This window comes from Phycodurus eques, chromosome 6 (assembly GCF_024500275.1).
Source record: "Phycodurus eques isolate BA_2022a chromosome 6, UOR_Pequ_1.1, whole genome shotgun sequence".
NCBI lineage: Eukaryota > Metazoa > Chordata > Actinopteri > Syngnathiformes > Syngnathidae > Phycodurus > Phycodurus eques.
The window spans coordinates 8,780,523-8,798,985 of record NC_084530.1 but is presented as its reverse complement, the minus strand read 5'-3'; the positions used below and the strand labels follow the sequence as shown (position 1 = coordinate 8,798,985).

At 40.6% G+C, this 18,463-nt stretch overlaps 1 protein-coding gene across 2 annotated transcripts in view; it reads right to left on the bottom strand.

Moving 5' to 3' along the window:
• The window catches only part of LOC133404197 (zeta-sarcoglycan), a 131,478-nt gene extending 113,447 nt beyond the window's left edge, over positions 1-18,031 (bottom strand). The window contains exon 1 of one of the 2 annotated variants that reach the window (XM_061679882.1): positions 17,795-18,031. In XM_061679882.1, coding sequence (XP_061535866.1) covers positions 17,795-18,004 — 210 coding nt within the window. In that variant the 5' untranslated portion in view covers positions 18,005-18,031. The remainder of the gene's footprint in view (positions 1-17,794) is intronic. The other variant, XM_061679881.1, reaches the window with a different exon arrangement.
• Between the last annotated feature and the right edge of the window lie 432 nt (positions 18,032-18,463).

The window sequence follows — 18,463 nt, the reverse complement described above, 5'->3', positions numbered from 1 at the left end:
GACACTTCCGGAATTATTCATTAAAAACTGCCAAACAGCTCTCATTGGTTGTTTGGCTTTGCAGGGGTAATGGAGGCGAATATAGACAATCACAGAACATTAAAACGTTCAAGTCATCACACGGTGGACTTCTTCACTGCTCACATGCAGTTTACATGGTCAAGATATAGAGTATCCACACAAGGACACAAACTGGCGCCTTGTATTCATACACATCCCAGAGCAGTAGTGTGTGAAGCAACACAACTTCAGGTCATCAGGCCTGAGATTGGACTGGACTCACGGACTGACAGGCTATCACTCAAGAGACCACTGCTGTGTGTGTAAGCATGGGCAAAGCTTCCTCGGGTAGTAAATTAGTTTCTCTATTAGTCAGTAAGCACATGTTATTTATCAGACTGTGTTGTTTTTTTTCTTCCTCATTTTTATACTATAGAAGCATGCATGATGACTAACACTGGATTTTTTTTTTTAAATTGCTCATTACTTTTACCTCGTCTGTCCATCTATTACAGTTAAAAAAAAAAAAATGAAATAAAAGAAAATAAGTGCTTGTTTGACAACAACATAAATGGATAAGGAAAATGTTAACATTGCCTATAGTTTTCTATGCATAACATTCAGAAGCAACAAATTAGCACTGAAAGGTGATGCTCAGTAAGGTCTGTAGAGTAAAATGTTCAGAACTACATCCCATTTGGATTACCATATTTATAGATTTAGTTTGTTTAGGACGTTTGCTTTAGTGCTTATGGTCTCCTCCTCAGCACGCAGTAGGGCAATTTCAGATTACATACAAAAGTTATTTTTACGATTAAAAGAATTACGCTCCTCTTGGAAAATAAACCAAGCATCAGCATTTCTGCTGTAATAACCTTTATTACAGTACAGCATGCATGGTTAACTAAGTAAGTATGCACCGTGACATCTAAATTGCTCACCTCAGGGGCCGTGCCACCAGGTTGATGCCATAATCTGAGGGGCAGTTTTTTTCACAGCTATGCAACAAAGTAGATGAGGGGTACTGCTGGAATACACTGGTATCCCCCCCCCTTAATTCCCAAATTTTGCTTACATGTAACATTCATTCTCCCTCTTTCCTCATTTGATTTATCACATTTTTGGGTTGTAGATGTTTTTTGTTTTTTTTTGTTGCTGGACCATATCACTTACATGTGATGGCTCCTCTACTGTTTACTCATCATTGCTTCTGGATGCCAATATCCCAAGGTAAAATACATTAGACAGGTTATATAGGGGAATGGACAAGTGGTCAATGATCTTCCTACAAGAGTCACTCAGCACATCGGCCAGACAGCAGCTATTCTCTTCTGTAACATGAGAACACCTCTTAAGTCCACTTCCAAGAAATACACTGGTATCCATCTGAAATTGCTCCAGGCACTGAAGCGCAGCTTGCCCGTGACAGGACCCAAGCCGATCTGCAGCTGATCCCCTCTGCGTCGCTGCTCTGTGCTCAGTTTAGATGGGATTCTCCTCCCGTGACTACATGGCCAACTAAGCTGTAATAGTGCACTGTGCATGGAAGCCATCTATCCAAGCGGAGAAGCAGTAATTATGAAGCTGAAATGCTTTACTGACGGATAGCTCATCCTTGGTTATGCCAAGTCCATGTCTCATTTGGGCTACTTTTTGTGAAACACTTCTTTCAAGCTTTCTTTTTATAAATACTCTAAGGAGACTACAGAGGTAATGATTAAACAATAATAATACTTTTGGTCATCAGCATTAAAAGAGAGTGACTCTCTAACATGGACTTAATATAAAAAGTGACAATATCATTTCTTGTTCAGCTCCATGGCCATGCAGACTGGTGGATCTGGAAGCCTTTTGTGCTGAAACAGTATTACTGTGCAAAAGGATAGTTTGAAATACTCCCTCTGCTTATTTTTTGACTATTCTAAGGTTTACTGAAAACGCAGTCGGACAGAAAAGGGTCTTAGGGGACAGACAAAGGGAAAGAACGGACAAGGGGAATAGGGGTGCAAACCACAGCAGAACAATAGTTCGACTGTCTAGATATTTGACCACAAGTAACATTACAACAGTCAAATTGTGTTCTTATTTGTGGATGGGGGGAACAGCCGGTGAGGACATGCAACAACTAATCAATAGGACAAGATGAGGGAGAGGACAGAAAAGGTCAGGGCAGAACAGGATGTGGAAAAAGGGCAAAGCAGTGCTACTGATGAGTGGTGCTGGGTGGGATGCTTTTTTTTTTTTTTTTTTTTTTTGTGTTTAAACACCTGTAAGAACATGTGAGTTGAGATCTTAATATAACCTGTGTTACTATTAGTGGTCCCAGCACTAGTAATTGAAACTCATAGCGCGTCTATGGAACTTATCAGTGAATGAACACCATATCACATGCATGTTAGTCAAGTGGTGCACGGAGTTGCTGAGTCGGCACATTGAGGAAGGGTGGCCCCGGCCCCCTCCACCCGCAAGGGGACGCCAACAGTGGCGGAGTGAGACTTTTATCCTTGGGGTGGCCAGGGGGTGGCCAAGGCTATTTTAGGGGGTCCTAGACAATGACAATGAATTTGTTTCTTGACCAATGAATTGCAAGCCGAGTCTCTAAATGTTGCAATGTACATACTAAGCACACAGAAGATGAGGTTTGTGTGCATAAATTAAAGTTTATTAACAATGTTTACAGCACAATACAACTTCAACAACTGTTCATTCTCCATTCACACAGTTATCCACACATGCCAGCTTTGTTACTCTTGGCATCACTTACAATTGCATAATGTTACGGCACACAGGCGAGGCCGGATTTGAACCCGGGTCCTTAGGACTGTGAGGAAGACGTGCTAACCAGTTGTCCACCTAGCCGCCCTTGAAAGTTTTGAATTGTTATTACTTGAACACTTAACTGAAAAGTACAATTTTCTTTTAAATATTCAGGTGGGTTTTTTGGCAGCATGTTCATATTAGTATGCTGGTAATCTATGCAGAGCAAGCTATTTTTATTTTAAGACCCCTTAAAATTTTCACTCTTTTTTTAGATTGCAGGCATTTTTAAGTTAATTTTTTTCCACATTAATGTTCACACAGCACCCCATATTGACAGAGAAAAAAAACGGAATTGTTCAATTTTTTGCAGATTTATTAAAAAAGAAAAACTGAACTATCACACAGCCATAAGTATTGAGACCCTTTGCTCAGTATTTAGTAGATGCACCCTTTTGAGCTAATACAGCCATGAGTCTTTTTGGGAATGATGCAACAAGTTTTTAACACCTGGATTTGGGGATCCTCTGCCATTCTTCCTAGCAGATCCTCTCCAGTTCTGTCAGGTTGGATGGTGAACGTTGGTGGACAGCCATTTTCAGGTCTTTCCAGAGATACTCAATTGGGTTTAAGTCAGGGTTCTGGCTGGGCCATTCAAAAACAGTCACGGAATTGTTTTGAAGCCACTCCTTTGGTATTTTAGCTGTGTGCTTAGGGTCATTGTCTTTTTTTAAGGTGAACCTTCGACCCAGTCTGAGGTTCTGAGCACTCTGGAGAAGTTTTTCATCCAGGATATCCCTGTACTCGGCCGCATTGATCTGTTCTTTCATTGCAACCAGTCTCCCGGTCCCGGCTGCTGAAAAACACCCTCACAGCGTGATGCTGTCACCACCATGCTTCACTGTTAGGACTGTATTGGACAGGTGATGAGCAGTCCCTGGTTTTCTCCACACAAGCCAGTTAGAATTAAATCCAGAGAATCTTATTCCGCACCATCTTGGACTCCTTCAGATGTTTTTTTTTTTTTTTTAGCAAACTCCATGCGGGCTTTCATGTGTCTTGCACTGAGGAGAGGCTTCCGTCAGGCCTCCGTCAGGCCATTCTGCCATAAATCCCCGACTGGTGGAGGACTGCAGTCATGGTTGACTTTCTAGAGATTTCGCCCATTTCCCGACTGCATCTCTGGAGCTCAGCCACAGTGATCTTTGAGTTCTTCTTTACCTCTTTCACTAAGGCTCTTCTCCCCCAATTGCTCAGTTTGGCTGGACGGCCAGCTCGAGAAAAGGGTTCTGGTCATCCCAAACGTCTTCCATTACAGGATTATGGAGGCCACTATGCTCTTAGGAACCTTAAGTGCAGCAGAACATTTTTTTGAAACTTTGGCCAGATCTGTGCCTTGCCACAATTCTGTCTCTGAGCTCTTCAGGTAGTTCCTTTGACCTCATGATTCTCATTTGCTCTGACATGTACTGTGAGCTGTAAGGTCTTATATAGATAAGGGTGTGGCTTTCCTAATCAAGTCCAATCCGTATAATCAAACACAGCTGGACAGCACCCGAGTTAAATATATGAGTGTCACAACAAAAGGTCTGAATACATAATTATGGCTTTGTAATATTTCATTTTTTTATTTTTTCATAAATCAGCAAAAATTTCAACAACTACATTTTTGTGCTGTGTGGACATTAATGAGGAAAAAAAAGTAACTTAAATTATTTTAACAAATGGCTGCAATATAACAGAGTAAACAATTTAAGGGGGTCTGAAAACTTTACCTATTATATATATATATATATATATATATATGAAACATGAACACGACAAACATGAAATAAAAAGGCACACCTTTTATGAAGTAAATAAAAAGACAGACTTCTTGAATCAAATCAAATAAAACAGACAAAATACTTAAATACTGATCAACTGACTGATAGAAAGGCAAAATTCACTTGAATTACAAGTAGGCTATACCTATTTTAAACAAGCTAAATTGATGATACTGGTGAATTTTCAGAAGTCGAATTCTAAAATATAAAGGCAGAATTAACTTAAATTCCAGTAGTTAGGCTTTTTAAACAAGTTACACTTGTGAAGCTCGTTAACAGCACTTTTGTGATGCCCTCAACTCCTGAACTTTTCTTTGAAAGCACTCCACGAGTTTGTCTTAAAACTGTTTTTAGGTAGCCTGTTGTGCAGGACATTATGCATGAAATAAGATGCCGCACAGAAGAGAACAAAATGCAACAGCAACACTTTAGCGGTGTCAGTTTTAAAGCTTTTAAACAAACATATCAGTTTAGAGACATAACAAAGGGCAAAACATGAAGGATAATCCCCCATCCTCCTTCACGTTATATTTCATTTAAGTCAGCAGAGCATGAAACAGCTTGCTGGCCGATTGTCTGCTCGTTTCATTCCTCTAAAATCATTGGAGAAACACGTCAATATAAGCAGCAACCCGAATTAAATGTACAAGTTCATGTGGAGTGGCTGTTGGAAGCTGACACTGGTAATCTGTAGATGCCATGAGATGTAACTTGACCATGTGATTGTGTGTGCCAGCGGGCGAGAGAGATTGGCTGCTTATTGAAACACTGCATGCGCTGGGTGAGAAGTTTTCGTTTTTACCGCCATGAGATGTAAGTTAATGCTAACTTTAGCTTTATACCCGTGGCTGCTAGCAAAACTATCTATCTGAACACAAAAGTGATTTTAAACAGTGACTCATTAGGACAGCCCTGTAAAACTTACTTTAGGATGTGGTCGTGATGTAGACTGGCTCTGGGGCAAATCGTCTTCTGTGGCGATTCTTCTTCTTTTCCTAATAAATGTGGATTACAACTCTCTGTGGTACATAGCACCAACTACTGTACTGGAGGGACTTAGCAGTAAAAGGCATCACTGTTTTGAAAATGCAAACGGCTCCTTTCGACAAAACGTGCGGCCCCGTGATATGTCAATCATCTGGGGGGGAGGGGGGGGTTACCCGTGGGATCCAATGAGATTTCAGGGGAGTCCATTGCTACCCCGGCCTCCATTCTGGCTCCGCCCCTGGGGGCCAAGCCAGTGAGCTCATCCTACGGCGGGACTCGGCCAGGGAGACGCCACCCACTCTCCAGGACCCAGGGCGGTCCCCCAGCCCAACCGAAGCGGTCCGACCAGTAAGCGTAACCCACTATTACCACCACCACTAGGGCCCAACGCAGGAGTTATCTGCCACCCGAAAAAGGTGATAGCCCACCAAAAGTGAGCCCATCTTAAGCATCTGCCGTGAACAATGATGAGCGAGGGTGCCAGGAGTGGGGAGAGGAAGGCTGGGACCCAAGCTACTTCTGTTTGACCCAGTTTTGTATCCGCTTTGTCCATATTTGGCTATGACCACCCCCTTTCCTCTGACTGGTTGCCTCCGTGTAGAAGACCCAACCCTCACTACTTGTGAGAGCACACTTGTTTGTTATGTTGACAGCGCTGGGTCAGGAGCAGAGAGGTCAGTGCAGAACTTTGCTAGTGACGTAGATAAGCTCGCAAAATTCAAATGACCTGATTTCAGGCTTCTCAGCAGAAAAATTAGGAATGCGTGAACGATTTTAATTCATATTTCGTATGTTTACTGAGGCACAATAGAGCCAATATAACATCCCTAATACTAGAAAAAGTTGGTTTGGTAAAATATGGCACCTTTAAGTAGTACAGTCTATTAGAGTATTTAGGCTGTCACCAAACCAAAATTTTGAAATTAGTTGAGACTGTCATTTACAGTACACCATACAACTTATATCAATGTTTTTTTTTACTGTATTTATTCATTGATCTTGAATAACAATATTATAAATACTATTTTTTTTTCTTTCTAAATTTTCTTAACACCCATTTTCATTGCAGGTTCTTCATTTGAAATAAGTCTTACAAAAAAGAAAATGAAAAAGCGATATTTATTTCACATTTTTCACTCCTTTCACACTCCCCATTTTATTTTAAAAGTTGATTTATATAAATGGTATTCTTTATCAGCTCAGGTGTCAAAGCAAGCTTATAAAACATTTTAAAAACAGTTGTCAATAGTTCCGATGTCAGAATCTTAATGGTCATTTTAATTTTGGTCCATTTCCTTGCCTCTTGCATTTTTCACACACACTGAAGCAGAATTGAACTTGAAGAGGTGGTCCGCTTGTTTGGTGTGCACCTCAGTTCAGATGATAATGCTCACACTTGACCAAACAAACTGAATGTGAGTGCGAATGGTTGTTTGTTTCTATGTGCCCTGCGATTGGCTGGCGACCAGTTCAGGGTGTACCCCGCCTTTCGCCCGAAGATACCTGGGATAGGCTCCAGCACGCCCGCGACCCTACTGAGGATAGGCGGGACAGAAAATGGATGGCTGGATGGATGGATGATTTGAAGCAGTCACTGATGGTGGAGTGGTACATTCGCCTAACTATGTTGCAGGCAGCGTGGGTTCAGTTCCCACTCAGTGACATTGTGAGTGCGAATGTCAGTCTATACTGTATGCGCCAGTATGTGACTGACTGGCGACCAGTTCAGGGATTAGTCAGCCTTTCGCACGGAGTCAGCTGGGATAGGCTCCAGCACCCTGCAACCCTGATTAGGATGAGCAGTATTGAGAATAGATGGATGGATGATTTAAAGCAACAAAATAAATTGAGTGGAGGAGCCGTAAGAGCCGACTCTTAAGCCAAACCTAAAGAAGCGGCTGTCGAAAAAGCCGAAATTCCCATGACTAATTGGATGAGATTGGTGGTAGTGATTTCATTAGATCTGCTGATTCTATGAGTAACCCTTTGCCGATGTTGGCTGTTATCAAGTGGTTCGACAGGATTTTGGGGGTAGCAGCAATGAAGAAAATTACTGACTCTGTACAATCAATGTGACTTGTCTTTTCCTTTGATGGGTTAGGATGAAGGGTTAATTTCAATTGAGGATTATAATTAAGGGACAGCACAAGAGATTGCAGTTCTAGTTGACTTACCTGTTATTAATTTTTACTCACAAAGCATCATACTCATCATTTCAATCAAATTTTATAGTTGTGAACATTTAGGACTTTTGTGTGTATCCATCTATCCATTTTCTGAGCCGCTTCTCACTAGGGTCGCGGGGGTGCTGGAGCCTATCCCAGCTATCATCGGGCAGGAGGCGGGGTACACCCTGAACTGGTTGCCAGCCAATCGCAGGGCACATATAAACAAACAACCATTTGCACTCACATTCACACCTATGGGCAACTTAAAGTCTTCAATCAACCGACCACGCATGTTTTTGGGATGTGGGAGGAAACCAGAGTGCCTGGAGAAAACCCACGCAGGCACGGGGAGGGTTCAAGCTTGGCTGTAACAGTCCCATTTCTTCATTGTCACACCCCATATACAGTTTATTCAATAAAGAGGAAGACAATTTTTAAAATTAGAGTGGCTTCAATGGCAGTCTAATTTCTTCCTAATATCAAGCATCATTAAATAATTCAGTTCAAGACATCTGAGTATTTTTTAAATGTCCTAAAATCCCATAGTTGAAAGTTTTCATTCTGAAATATCCCATTAGAAAATATGTGAGGAAAGTTAGGCAGGAAAAGCAATCTAAAATAACACTTTAATGCAATGGGATGACTGATTTGCTCACCACAATACATCCTATCTTGTGATCAAGCATAGTTTACGCCCTATGATTTCCAACATCTAAAAGACACTGACAATACACCCAGCAAGATGTTGTGCCACTAATTTGACATACCGCTCTGTACTTTGGTCAGGATCTCTGAGAGAGCTTTGCCACCTCGGCATCATGTCGCATAAGACAAACACACAGAAAATAACACACAAACACGGACATCAGCATAAAAGTAAGCACAATAAATCTGATCCCTTAAGACATGCAGGGACAAACACTTAAAGTAGCACACTTGCCCCTGTTAATACACACACACGCACATACTCACTCTGGGAAAAGATGAGTGTGTGTTCATTATTTATCATTGTTAATATCTATGATCGAGTGCAGCAGAGATAACAAGTATAAAAACTGCTGACTAATGGCTATTTTACATCCCTACACATACATTAAGGAGACACTAAATGTAAAATCGTCATTGTAACACACATACTGTTGATCTTATAGAGCTCTACACGCTGCAGGGAAGCATTAGGCTCGCCATATGTTTTTTCTTTCATTTTTTGACATATTGCTACTGAAGATAAGAAATCAAATTTAGCTGTCACAGGCGGTTGGTTTTATGCATAAAAGCACAAATCACTTTTTTATGTTCTTTTTCCAACATCAGACTAACAATATTGCTGACACTATAAAAATATCTTTGCTTTTACAGAGGTGGTAATCTCATGCTTTGTGTTGTTTTTTGTTTTTTGTTTCCATTGGACTCAAACACATTTATAGCCTCTTCATTTTGTAACTCATTCCAAGAATGTAAATATTTAAGAGATAATACATTAGCTGTTTCATTAATGGTGGCATGATGAAGACATTGTTTTTGGAACATTCTGTTACTCTTATAATTGTCATATCAACAAGTACTGAAAGTGAGAGTTAACCATGACTTAATCAGTATTAACCGAAATGCATACAGTTTCTACGTGGTTTATATGGGCCTTTGTTTTACTTATTTTATTACCAACTGATTTCAGCATTCTGCCAATTCAGGATTGACAGGATTGTGAAGCAGTATGTTATGAATCCACGTTGCCTCAGAAAATGTCATTTCATTTCTGTGTGTGTGCTCATGTGTGCGTGCACATGCGTCTATGCACCAAGTTGCATATGAATTGACTATTCAAGCAATCACAGCGTGGCAGGACTTTAATTTATATGTGACATTAACCTATCTTTGTGTATGTGTTTGTGGGTGCATGTCTGTGTGTGTGTGTGTGTGTGTGTGTGTGTCAAAGGAGGACAGTACATTTCACGCCGGACTCTCCCATTACCTGAGTTCAGAACTGTTACTGACAAAATGAGAAAAACGTGTGTGCGTGTGTGTGTGTGTGGATTTGTACAGTGTGAGTGAGATTATCACATACCCCAAGAGATGCATGTTTTACATTTGCCGGTGATAAAATAGGGCTCATGTGGGCTAATATGGACTGCCAAAACATCTGCAATTTACCGCAAGGTGTTTTCTCAAGTTAGAAGTGGGCTGAAATATCCACATTTGTGCAGACAGTGCCGGACAAATACTACAATACATGAAAGCTGTTGTTTTTCTGTTGTCGTACTGGAACGGCTTCAACTACCGGAGACAAATTCCTTGTGTGTTTTTGACATACTTGGCAAAATAAAGATGATTCTGACAGTGAGCCAGGCCTTCTCAAATATGCTCCTGGAAGAATTGACAAAAATTCCCACACACTCACTTCTAAACCTTGTTGAAAGACTTCCTACAAGAGTTGAAGCTGTTACATCTGCAAAGGGTAGATTAATATCATTTTAAACCATGTGGATTTCGAAAGGGATATCACTAAAAATCGGGAGAGTCAAGGCAGGTGAGCAAATACTTTTGGCAACATAGTGTATGTGATAGAAGACATCCAGAGAGCCATCTTGGATTTATTTATTTATGTATTTATTTATTTAAATCTAAAAAACTAATACCTCTCTGTTGGTCCATGTTTCAGGCCTGGCAAATCCCCAAAGTCAGACAATAAACCCTCATGTGAAATATTAATTTGTCAAGAACTTGTTAACTATTGCATCCTCATGCAGTCTGTAATTTACAGTGAAATGCAAGTCATGGTTATCAAATACCAATTATGGCTCTCCAGTCTATTGCTTATTGGACACCATACAAGACAGGTACATATTTTTCTTTTTTTCCCTAATGTATATATATGTGTGTGTGTGTGTGTGTGTGTGTGTGTGTGTGTGTGTGTGTGTGTGTGTGTAGGGGCACGGTGACTAATGAGGATAAGGATATATATAATGAGGATATATATACACCGTGTGTGTGCGTGCGTGCGTGCGTACGTGCATGTGTGTGTGCGCGTGTATATATTGCTAAACCAAAACAATGTCCACAAATACTAAAAATAAATAAATAAATAATAATAATAATAGCGTGGAAAACAGGTGGGCTAGTAGGTTCAGATGAATTACTTCTATCATCCTCCATTTTAAGTGTGATTTTAAGTGGACTGAATTTGGCATTAAAAATATTTAAGGCTGCCTCGTTTCAGGTCACTCCTCCCAAAGAGAGGATATTTTTTATACTGGCTATATTAATTAAATATGCAAAAATGCAATGCTACAGAAAATAGCACAAACCACGGGGAAAAAAAAAAACAAAACATTTCCAAGGACACTGATAGGAGGAAATGAATAAAGTATAATTAAGATAAGGTCCAATCTGGTTTAGATACAAGATACATTTCAAGGAGCATATTTTAATTGCTTAGTGTCAGATATGTGGAACATGTTAGTTTAGACATGTCTTGCCGAACAAAAGGTTCTTTGAAAGCTCAAATTAATGCTGTTATTGATTTTGAGTACACTTTGGCTCTAATCTTAACTTCTATCTCCTAACTGTTTTGCAGAAAATCACATTTACAAATAAAGAATACTTCACAAACTGATTGTAAAAGTTTAAAATTAATCACAGTCTGAGACCACACTTTTTTCTACTATGCAAGAATTTTTTTCAGGAGGATTTAAAACTGCAAAGTTGTAGCACAACCTTGAGAATGAAAGGAGAATAAATGGCATGTCAGCTGAAAATTAATATTTCCGCAGCAAATGTTACATTTGAAAGAGGAAGGCACACAAGAATGCATGGATAGACAGGCTTTCACTGGCACACATCAGCATAAGCAGGTGCTGAATAAATGCTGGCACAATGAGCGTATATGAATATCTTTGCTGACTCACTCTGCCTTTCAACCACAGGTTGAGTCCCACGCCAGTGCCTTCCACCATAGTTTATTGCCAAACATGTCTCTTCAAAAGCAAATCTCTTTTTGCTCGTCATTTGTAGCCAGAACTAAATAAAGCAAAGTCCAACAAAACAAATAATTTCCACAATTTACTGCTGCCTATTAGAAATCAGTATTTTGTTTTGTTAAAAAAATCCATTGTGCGCCTATAGCTGAAATGCCTATTTATTTGTTATTTCTTTGTTAATTCTTGACTTCACTTTTTGTACAGCTTCCATTTTAGAATGAATGGAAAACTGCAAAGCTCTACAATACCTGGCAATGTTTAGCAGTATCAAATTTAAAGAGTCTAAACCCAAACATTTGAGATCCTAGGTGCTCTGTTCCAACACCAAGCTGCCAGCTCATCATCCATTTAACTTTTACTCTAACGAGCAGTAAAATCAATCAATGGGTCCAAGAAGGCAAATACTCGAAGGGAGATGCTGAGCATCCATGCCATACTGTACATCTTTAACCCTTTGACGCATAAGTGGGATCAAGTGGGTTTTTTTTTGCAATATGTTGGTTGTAAATTTGTATCGTTTAATCTTCCATGTACTCATCAAATAGGTTATCTTTTACGTGAGGCCATTTGGATTTGTATGTAATTTGTTATAGTTTTGACGCAATTGCATTTTTTGCATTGGTAACACATTCTGAGGGCATTGAATCGATCGCATCTAGACTATTCAGTTTGTCTTAGAAGACGTATCGCCTCTTATCCGAGCAGGCTTCCTCAGTTCATGCTCGCCAGTGTTTGTTTGGAAGACTCAACTATTTATTCTCCAACTTAGACGCATGCCCCACACCACGTAATGAATTATTCTTTTGAAATGCAAAAAAAGGGTGAGAGCCATCAAGCCGCCTAGCCACGAGGCCATTGTCAGTCCACCACAGTTGCATTGTAAGTAGGAGATGTCATAAGCCTCCTCCTCTGTTGAATGATGGTTTTTCTACCTTTGTGTATATGGCCTCTCTCATGCCTCTTTCAAACCATCTGTCTTCTCTGTCCAGAATGTCTAGATTTTTGTCCTCAAAAGAGTGCTGTTTCTCTTGGACGTGCAGGTCGACAGCTGAGTCTTGACCTGAAGGGTTTACTCATCTGTGTTGTGCCATGCGTCTGCTCAGTGGTTGCTCCGTTTCCCCAATGTATGTATCTGTGCATTCCTCAGTGCACTTGACCGCATACACCAGATTGCTTTTCTGTGTGTAGGGTGTCTGGTCTTTAGGGTGTACCAGCCTTTGTCTCAGAGTGTTACCATATTTGAAGTGTACCGGACTCTTGTCTTGAAAAGTTTCTCAGACAGACCTGATACATATGGAATGACAAAATTGTTTTGTCTGTCACTCTTTTCTTTCTCATCCACCTTGCTCCTGTCACTTCTGTAATTGTATGCATTTTTCAAAAATGACCAGCTGGGGTAACCACAGGTTTGGAGGGCCTCCCTCACATATCTGTGCTCCTTCTCTTTGGACTGCGGACTGGTTGGAATGTTATCAGCTCTGTGCTGTAGGGTACAGATAATGTCCATGCCAATGCGGCCACTATCACTTGAAACATTTCTCCAAGGCAAGGTCCGGCATAGTCCACATGAATCCTCACTCAAACCTTTCCCAGGGTGTAATGGTGCCTGTGAGAGAGCTTTTTGAAGAGATTGACATTTGTGACATGCTTGTACTGGTCTTTCTATGTCCTGGTCCATTCCTGGGGACCATACGTATGATCGGGCCAAGGCTTTCATTTTTGTCTTTGTGTTGTGTGTTTGATGCAGTAATTTAAGCATTTTCACTCTTCCTTTGGTTGGAATAACAATGCGTGCTCCCCAGAGAACACCGTCATCTCTTATCCTGAGCTCCATTTTTCTCATGGATGGAGGCTGGGGTCTATTTCAGCAGGCCAACCTTTGAGGAGGTATTCACGAACTTGGGACACATTCACATCTTTAGCAGTCCAAGTCTTTATTTGGTTTGCATTGATTAATGACTCATGCAACAAATCCACCATCAGGACTTGCTCAGTCCTCTCCTCCTTCCTGAATTTTAATTTGACAGGGACTGGCAGTTTGCGTAAACAATTTGCATTTGCTTGGTGTTTTCCTGGTTTGTAGACTATATTGTACTCGTAAGCATTGAGGCGAATAGCCCACCTTTGCACTCACGGTGATCGCATTTGTGGACTTGGCTTTTTCTCATTGAAAAGCCAGTTTATCGGCTTGTGATCCGTAAAGACAGTAAAGGTGCGCCCGTACATGTATTTATGAAATCTTTACACCCTGAACATGAATGCAAGTCCTTCTTTTTCTCATTTTATCTTTGCTCAGCAGGCTGCAAGATGCGTGAGACAAACCCAATTGGTCTCTCCCTTCCATCTTCCATGAGGTGTGATAATATTGCTTCCACTCTGTAAGGTGAAGCGTCGCATGACAGAACTACTACTACTACTACTACTACTACTACAGAAATTCTGGGAAGGCGAAGTCCAGCCTCTTTCAGTTTTGCTATCACCATGTCCAGGATTTGAAGTGATCAGCTCTGTCCACACAACTGACCAATATGTCATCCAAATACACTGCAAGTAATGGAATTCCACATAGACTTTCCATTGTTCTTTGGAATATGGCCGGAGCTGAGGCCACATGGAAAGGTAGTCCGCTGTATGTGAACAATCCTCTGTGAGTGTTCTATTTCTTTGAGGTTTCATCCATTAGTATTTGTTTATATGCGTGATTCATGTCCACTTTGGAGAACACTTTACCTTTACCGAGTGCTGTGAACAGATCATCCACTCGAGTTATTGCTCTAATGAGGATACAGTGTTTACTGTTAAATTATAATCTCCACATAACGGTTCCAACTGGTTTCAGGTTGGGGTACAACTGGAGCGGCCCATTCTGAACATTTCACAGGTTTGGGAATTCCCTCTTTTATCAATCTGTCAAGTTCCTTCTCCACTTTTGCTCTCACAGCACAAGGAATTGACCTTGGGCGAAGAAATGTGCAACAGCATTTTTTTTTTTTTTTTTTTTCCCACATGAATGGTGGCTTTGGTGCTCCTCTTTGGACACGTCCTCATGTTGACACAAGACCTCTTACAATGTCTTTGTTCCTTGGGTGACATTTTTTTCTGACCCTGGTGCATCTGACGAGCTTTGTGTGTGGCTTTGATCTCGTTCCAGTTAAGATGAATGTCCTCCAGCCACGCTCGTCCCATAAGTGTGGGGCCCTCTTCTTGAACCACAACTCGAGGCAGTTTGGCTTTTTGCTTCATGTACCTGACTCAGCCATAAGTTGCACCAACAACTTCCACTGGGTCGCCCGTATAGGTCTCCAACTTTATTTGAACTGGACTGATCCGAGGAGTTTGGGTCTTTTTCCATGTTGATTTAAATGTCTTTTCATTCATTACTGAAAGGCTGAATCCTGCGTCTATCTCAAAAAGAACACAACAAAAATTTAGTTACATGCTCTCCGTGTATGGATCCACTTTCCTCAGATGAATTTCACTCATATGCCCTAACTTGAATTTCATGCATTTTAAGTTGAAAGGGCTGTCCTCTTAGCTGTCGGTTTCACTGACCTTTGATTGCTCTTGAACCTTAGGTGCACAGTAATTTTTCTGTTCATTTTTCACATCAACAGATTTAAAATTTCCTTTGTTCTGTTTACTTTTGTTCTTGCAAGCCATAGCTATATGCCCCACTTTTCCACAAGCATGACATTTTTCATGCTTGAAATTACATTCAGCAGCATTGTGACGTCCCTTGAAACGATAGCACGCATTTGCCCCGTTTTTCCATGTGCCACTGGTGTGCGAGCACCTTGTTTACATGGAAGCACTTTTCTTTGGCTCTTGGGTCTCGTAGATCCACATTTTTAGTTACTGTTTTAGCCGCTATTGGAATGGCTAATGCTTTCTTGCAACTTAAATCTGCTTCTGCTAGGAGTCGTCTTTGAATCTGGTCATCATTGATTCCTCATTCAATCCTGTTTCTTAATTAACTGCTGTTTTAATGTGTCACCGTAGTTACAGTCAATTGCCAGCCTCCATAACTGCTAAATAATCCATTACTGATTCATTTGTCTTACGATTACGAGAATCAAATGCGCACCTTTGGAAGATTTCACTTGGTTTTGGAATGGTTCTTCAGTAGTAACACCAGTTGTTGATAAGTTTTGTCTTTTGTTTTTTTTCTGGGCTGAGGAGGTTCTGTATTAAACTGCATGTCAATGCACTAACCGCACCGAGTATAGCTCTTTGCTTATCTCCATCTTCAAACCCATTGGCCTAAAAAAAACTTTGACTTTTAAGTCTTCTTTATACTCCCACGCCCGCATTGCATCACGTGACCGACGTATTGGGCCGCACACCAACTATGCAGCCCCTATGCGACACTCGACGCACACACGACAAAAATTGTCGCCGTGCGCAGAATGCCCACGGAGATCATCACTCGTGATTGGTCCGTTTTAGTCACATGTTGTGATGACATACTCAGCTTTCCCCTTGGTTCCACAAAACCGACATCTTTAAAATACAAAACATGGAACAGATTGAGGAGAGGCTGTGCGAGGAAGTGCGCAAATATGTGCATCGTTATGATTCTAGCACAAAAAATTACAAAGATCCACAAATGTCAGCGAACTCCTGCCGTGAAATTTCCACAGCGGTAGGTTTAGAGATGTTGGAGTGGCAGTGAAGGTGGAAACTACTACCAGAATTGGCCATAAAATGCAGAGGAAACTCCACCCTGTTCTGTCCTAGCCAATACCAGCCGTAGCGACACCCCCGACTTGGAGGAGAACTGCAGCCCATTTTCAAGAGTTGGAAGTCGTCAGTTATAGCACTAGTCATGTCTCGTTTCCTGTTTTATTTGTTCCCTGGTTTCTCTTTGTTACTTTTTATTTCGATGTTTGGACTTTTGTTGATTTAGCATAACCTCCTTGATCCTTGTTTGCCTTTTTTGGAAATGAACATTTTTTATTTTATATTTTATATTCCTGCACCTCCTGCCTTGCCTCTCTGCTTCCCTGCACTTGGGTCCTCCACGTTTTGCCTTGGCTTCCTTGCCTTCAAAAAACTCCTGTTCATGACAAATGTTACTGTTAAAAATTAAAACAATTCATTCTTGACGGTGACAACATATAGATATTGGTGATATACTGTCCATTTTGTGCTTTAAAGTTTAAACATTGACTATACGTATTGTGATGTATATATTTCTCCTAATGATGAAAAGAGTTTATTAGTGTATATGGGTTGCACTTTAAAGTATTCATATCATGCTTGACTTATTCCACATTGACTTGTTTTTATTGTTTCTTTCTCTTTTCTCGCCTCTTCCCTTTATGACTCCAGTCTTATGGTTTTCCATATTGTTTTTCACACTGTTAGCCTATGAAATATCATCTGCTCTATTTATACCTTGTGCTTGCTGCCTTCCCGCAGGCATACATATTTTTTAACTGCATCCCTCCTTTCTTTTATATATATATATTTTTTATTGCCCCTCTTATATTCTCTTACGTATAATGAAACATAAACCAGGTGAAATGCTGCACTATTTGCATACAAGCCATCAAAGTTTAGTCTTGGACGCCTTGAGGCGATATAGGATATTTGTTGCTTGGGTGCGGTAACCCTTGGATAACATGCTTATAGAGTCGAGCTTCAAAGGAGATGAACCCATTCTGATTGGTGAGAATTTGTGATGTAGAAAGTCTGCTCTTCTTACAATGGGATCAAGATTGTTTTGACAGAACTCTAGCATGAAATAATTGCCGCAGCAACCTAGAATCACATACTTTAGTAGTTAGATCCAGAATTATTTGACTCTTTTTATACTGATGTCCTTGTGGACCCTGCCATGATTGGGATAGTCTCTAAAACTAAACAATTGAGCGATAAGAGCAGAATCCATACCATTGATAAACGAACAAGTTTTTGGAGCATATTTTTGGTTGGCTTACAAAATAGTGCCACCTTTCTTTTACCTGACAGCCTTTTAAACCACCCCTAAGAGCGTTCCTCACATAAACTCCTTCAGGAGCACTGAACCATATAATATTTTGCCATTTTAATAACACACAGACAACTCGGCTCTTACCGGAGTGAAATTCATGACTTTGAGTATCCAGATGGTCAGAGCCAGGTTGACAATCATGGTGACGACAAGGAGGAGAATGAAGAAGTACAAGCATCTCTTCCTCCAGCCGTAGATTCCCACCACGTGGTACATCTGGGCTCCGCACACCGACGACCCCCGTTGGTGCAGGGAGTTGGGCTGTGCTGCCAGGATGTACTGCTCCTGAGTCATCTGAAAGAGACAAATATGTAATGTTTGTTGAATACGGTTGTGAAATATTATATACACTCCTGAGTCATCTGAAAGAGACAAATATGTAATGTTTGTTGAATACGGTTGTGAAATATTATATACACTGCCTTAAACACTGGGAAACAAGAAAAGCTGTCTTTTTTTTTTTATTCTTGCAATAAGCGGAGATATTGTACAATACACTCAACAACTGTATAGTAAACATGAGCCGCCTCTTGACCACAAGTCTGCTGTCACCCGAATAAGATGATTGTGTTTACCTCAGACAACACGAAAATGTTACATAACAGACATTAAGTGTTCTAAGCCACCAAATAAGGTTGAAACACTCATTGCATAGATTAACCATGGTGTGTGAGACAATGCAAAAGCTTATTTTAGATCCACTGGTTTTAGACCACAGATAATTCTAGAGTGAAAATCAATATCAGAGGCGTG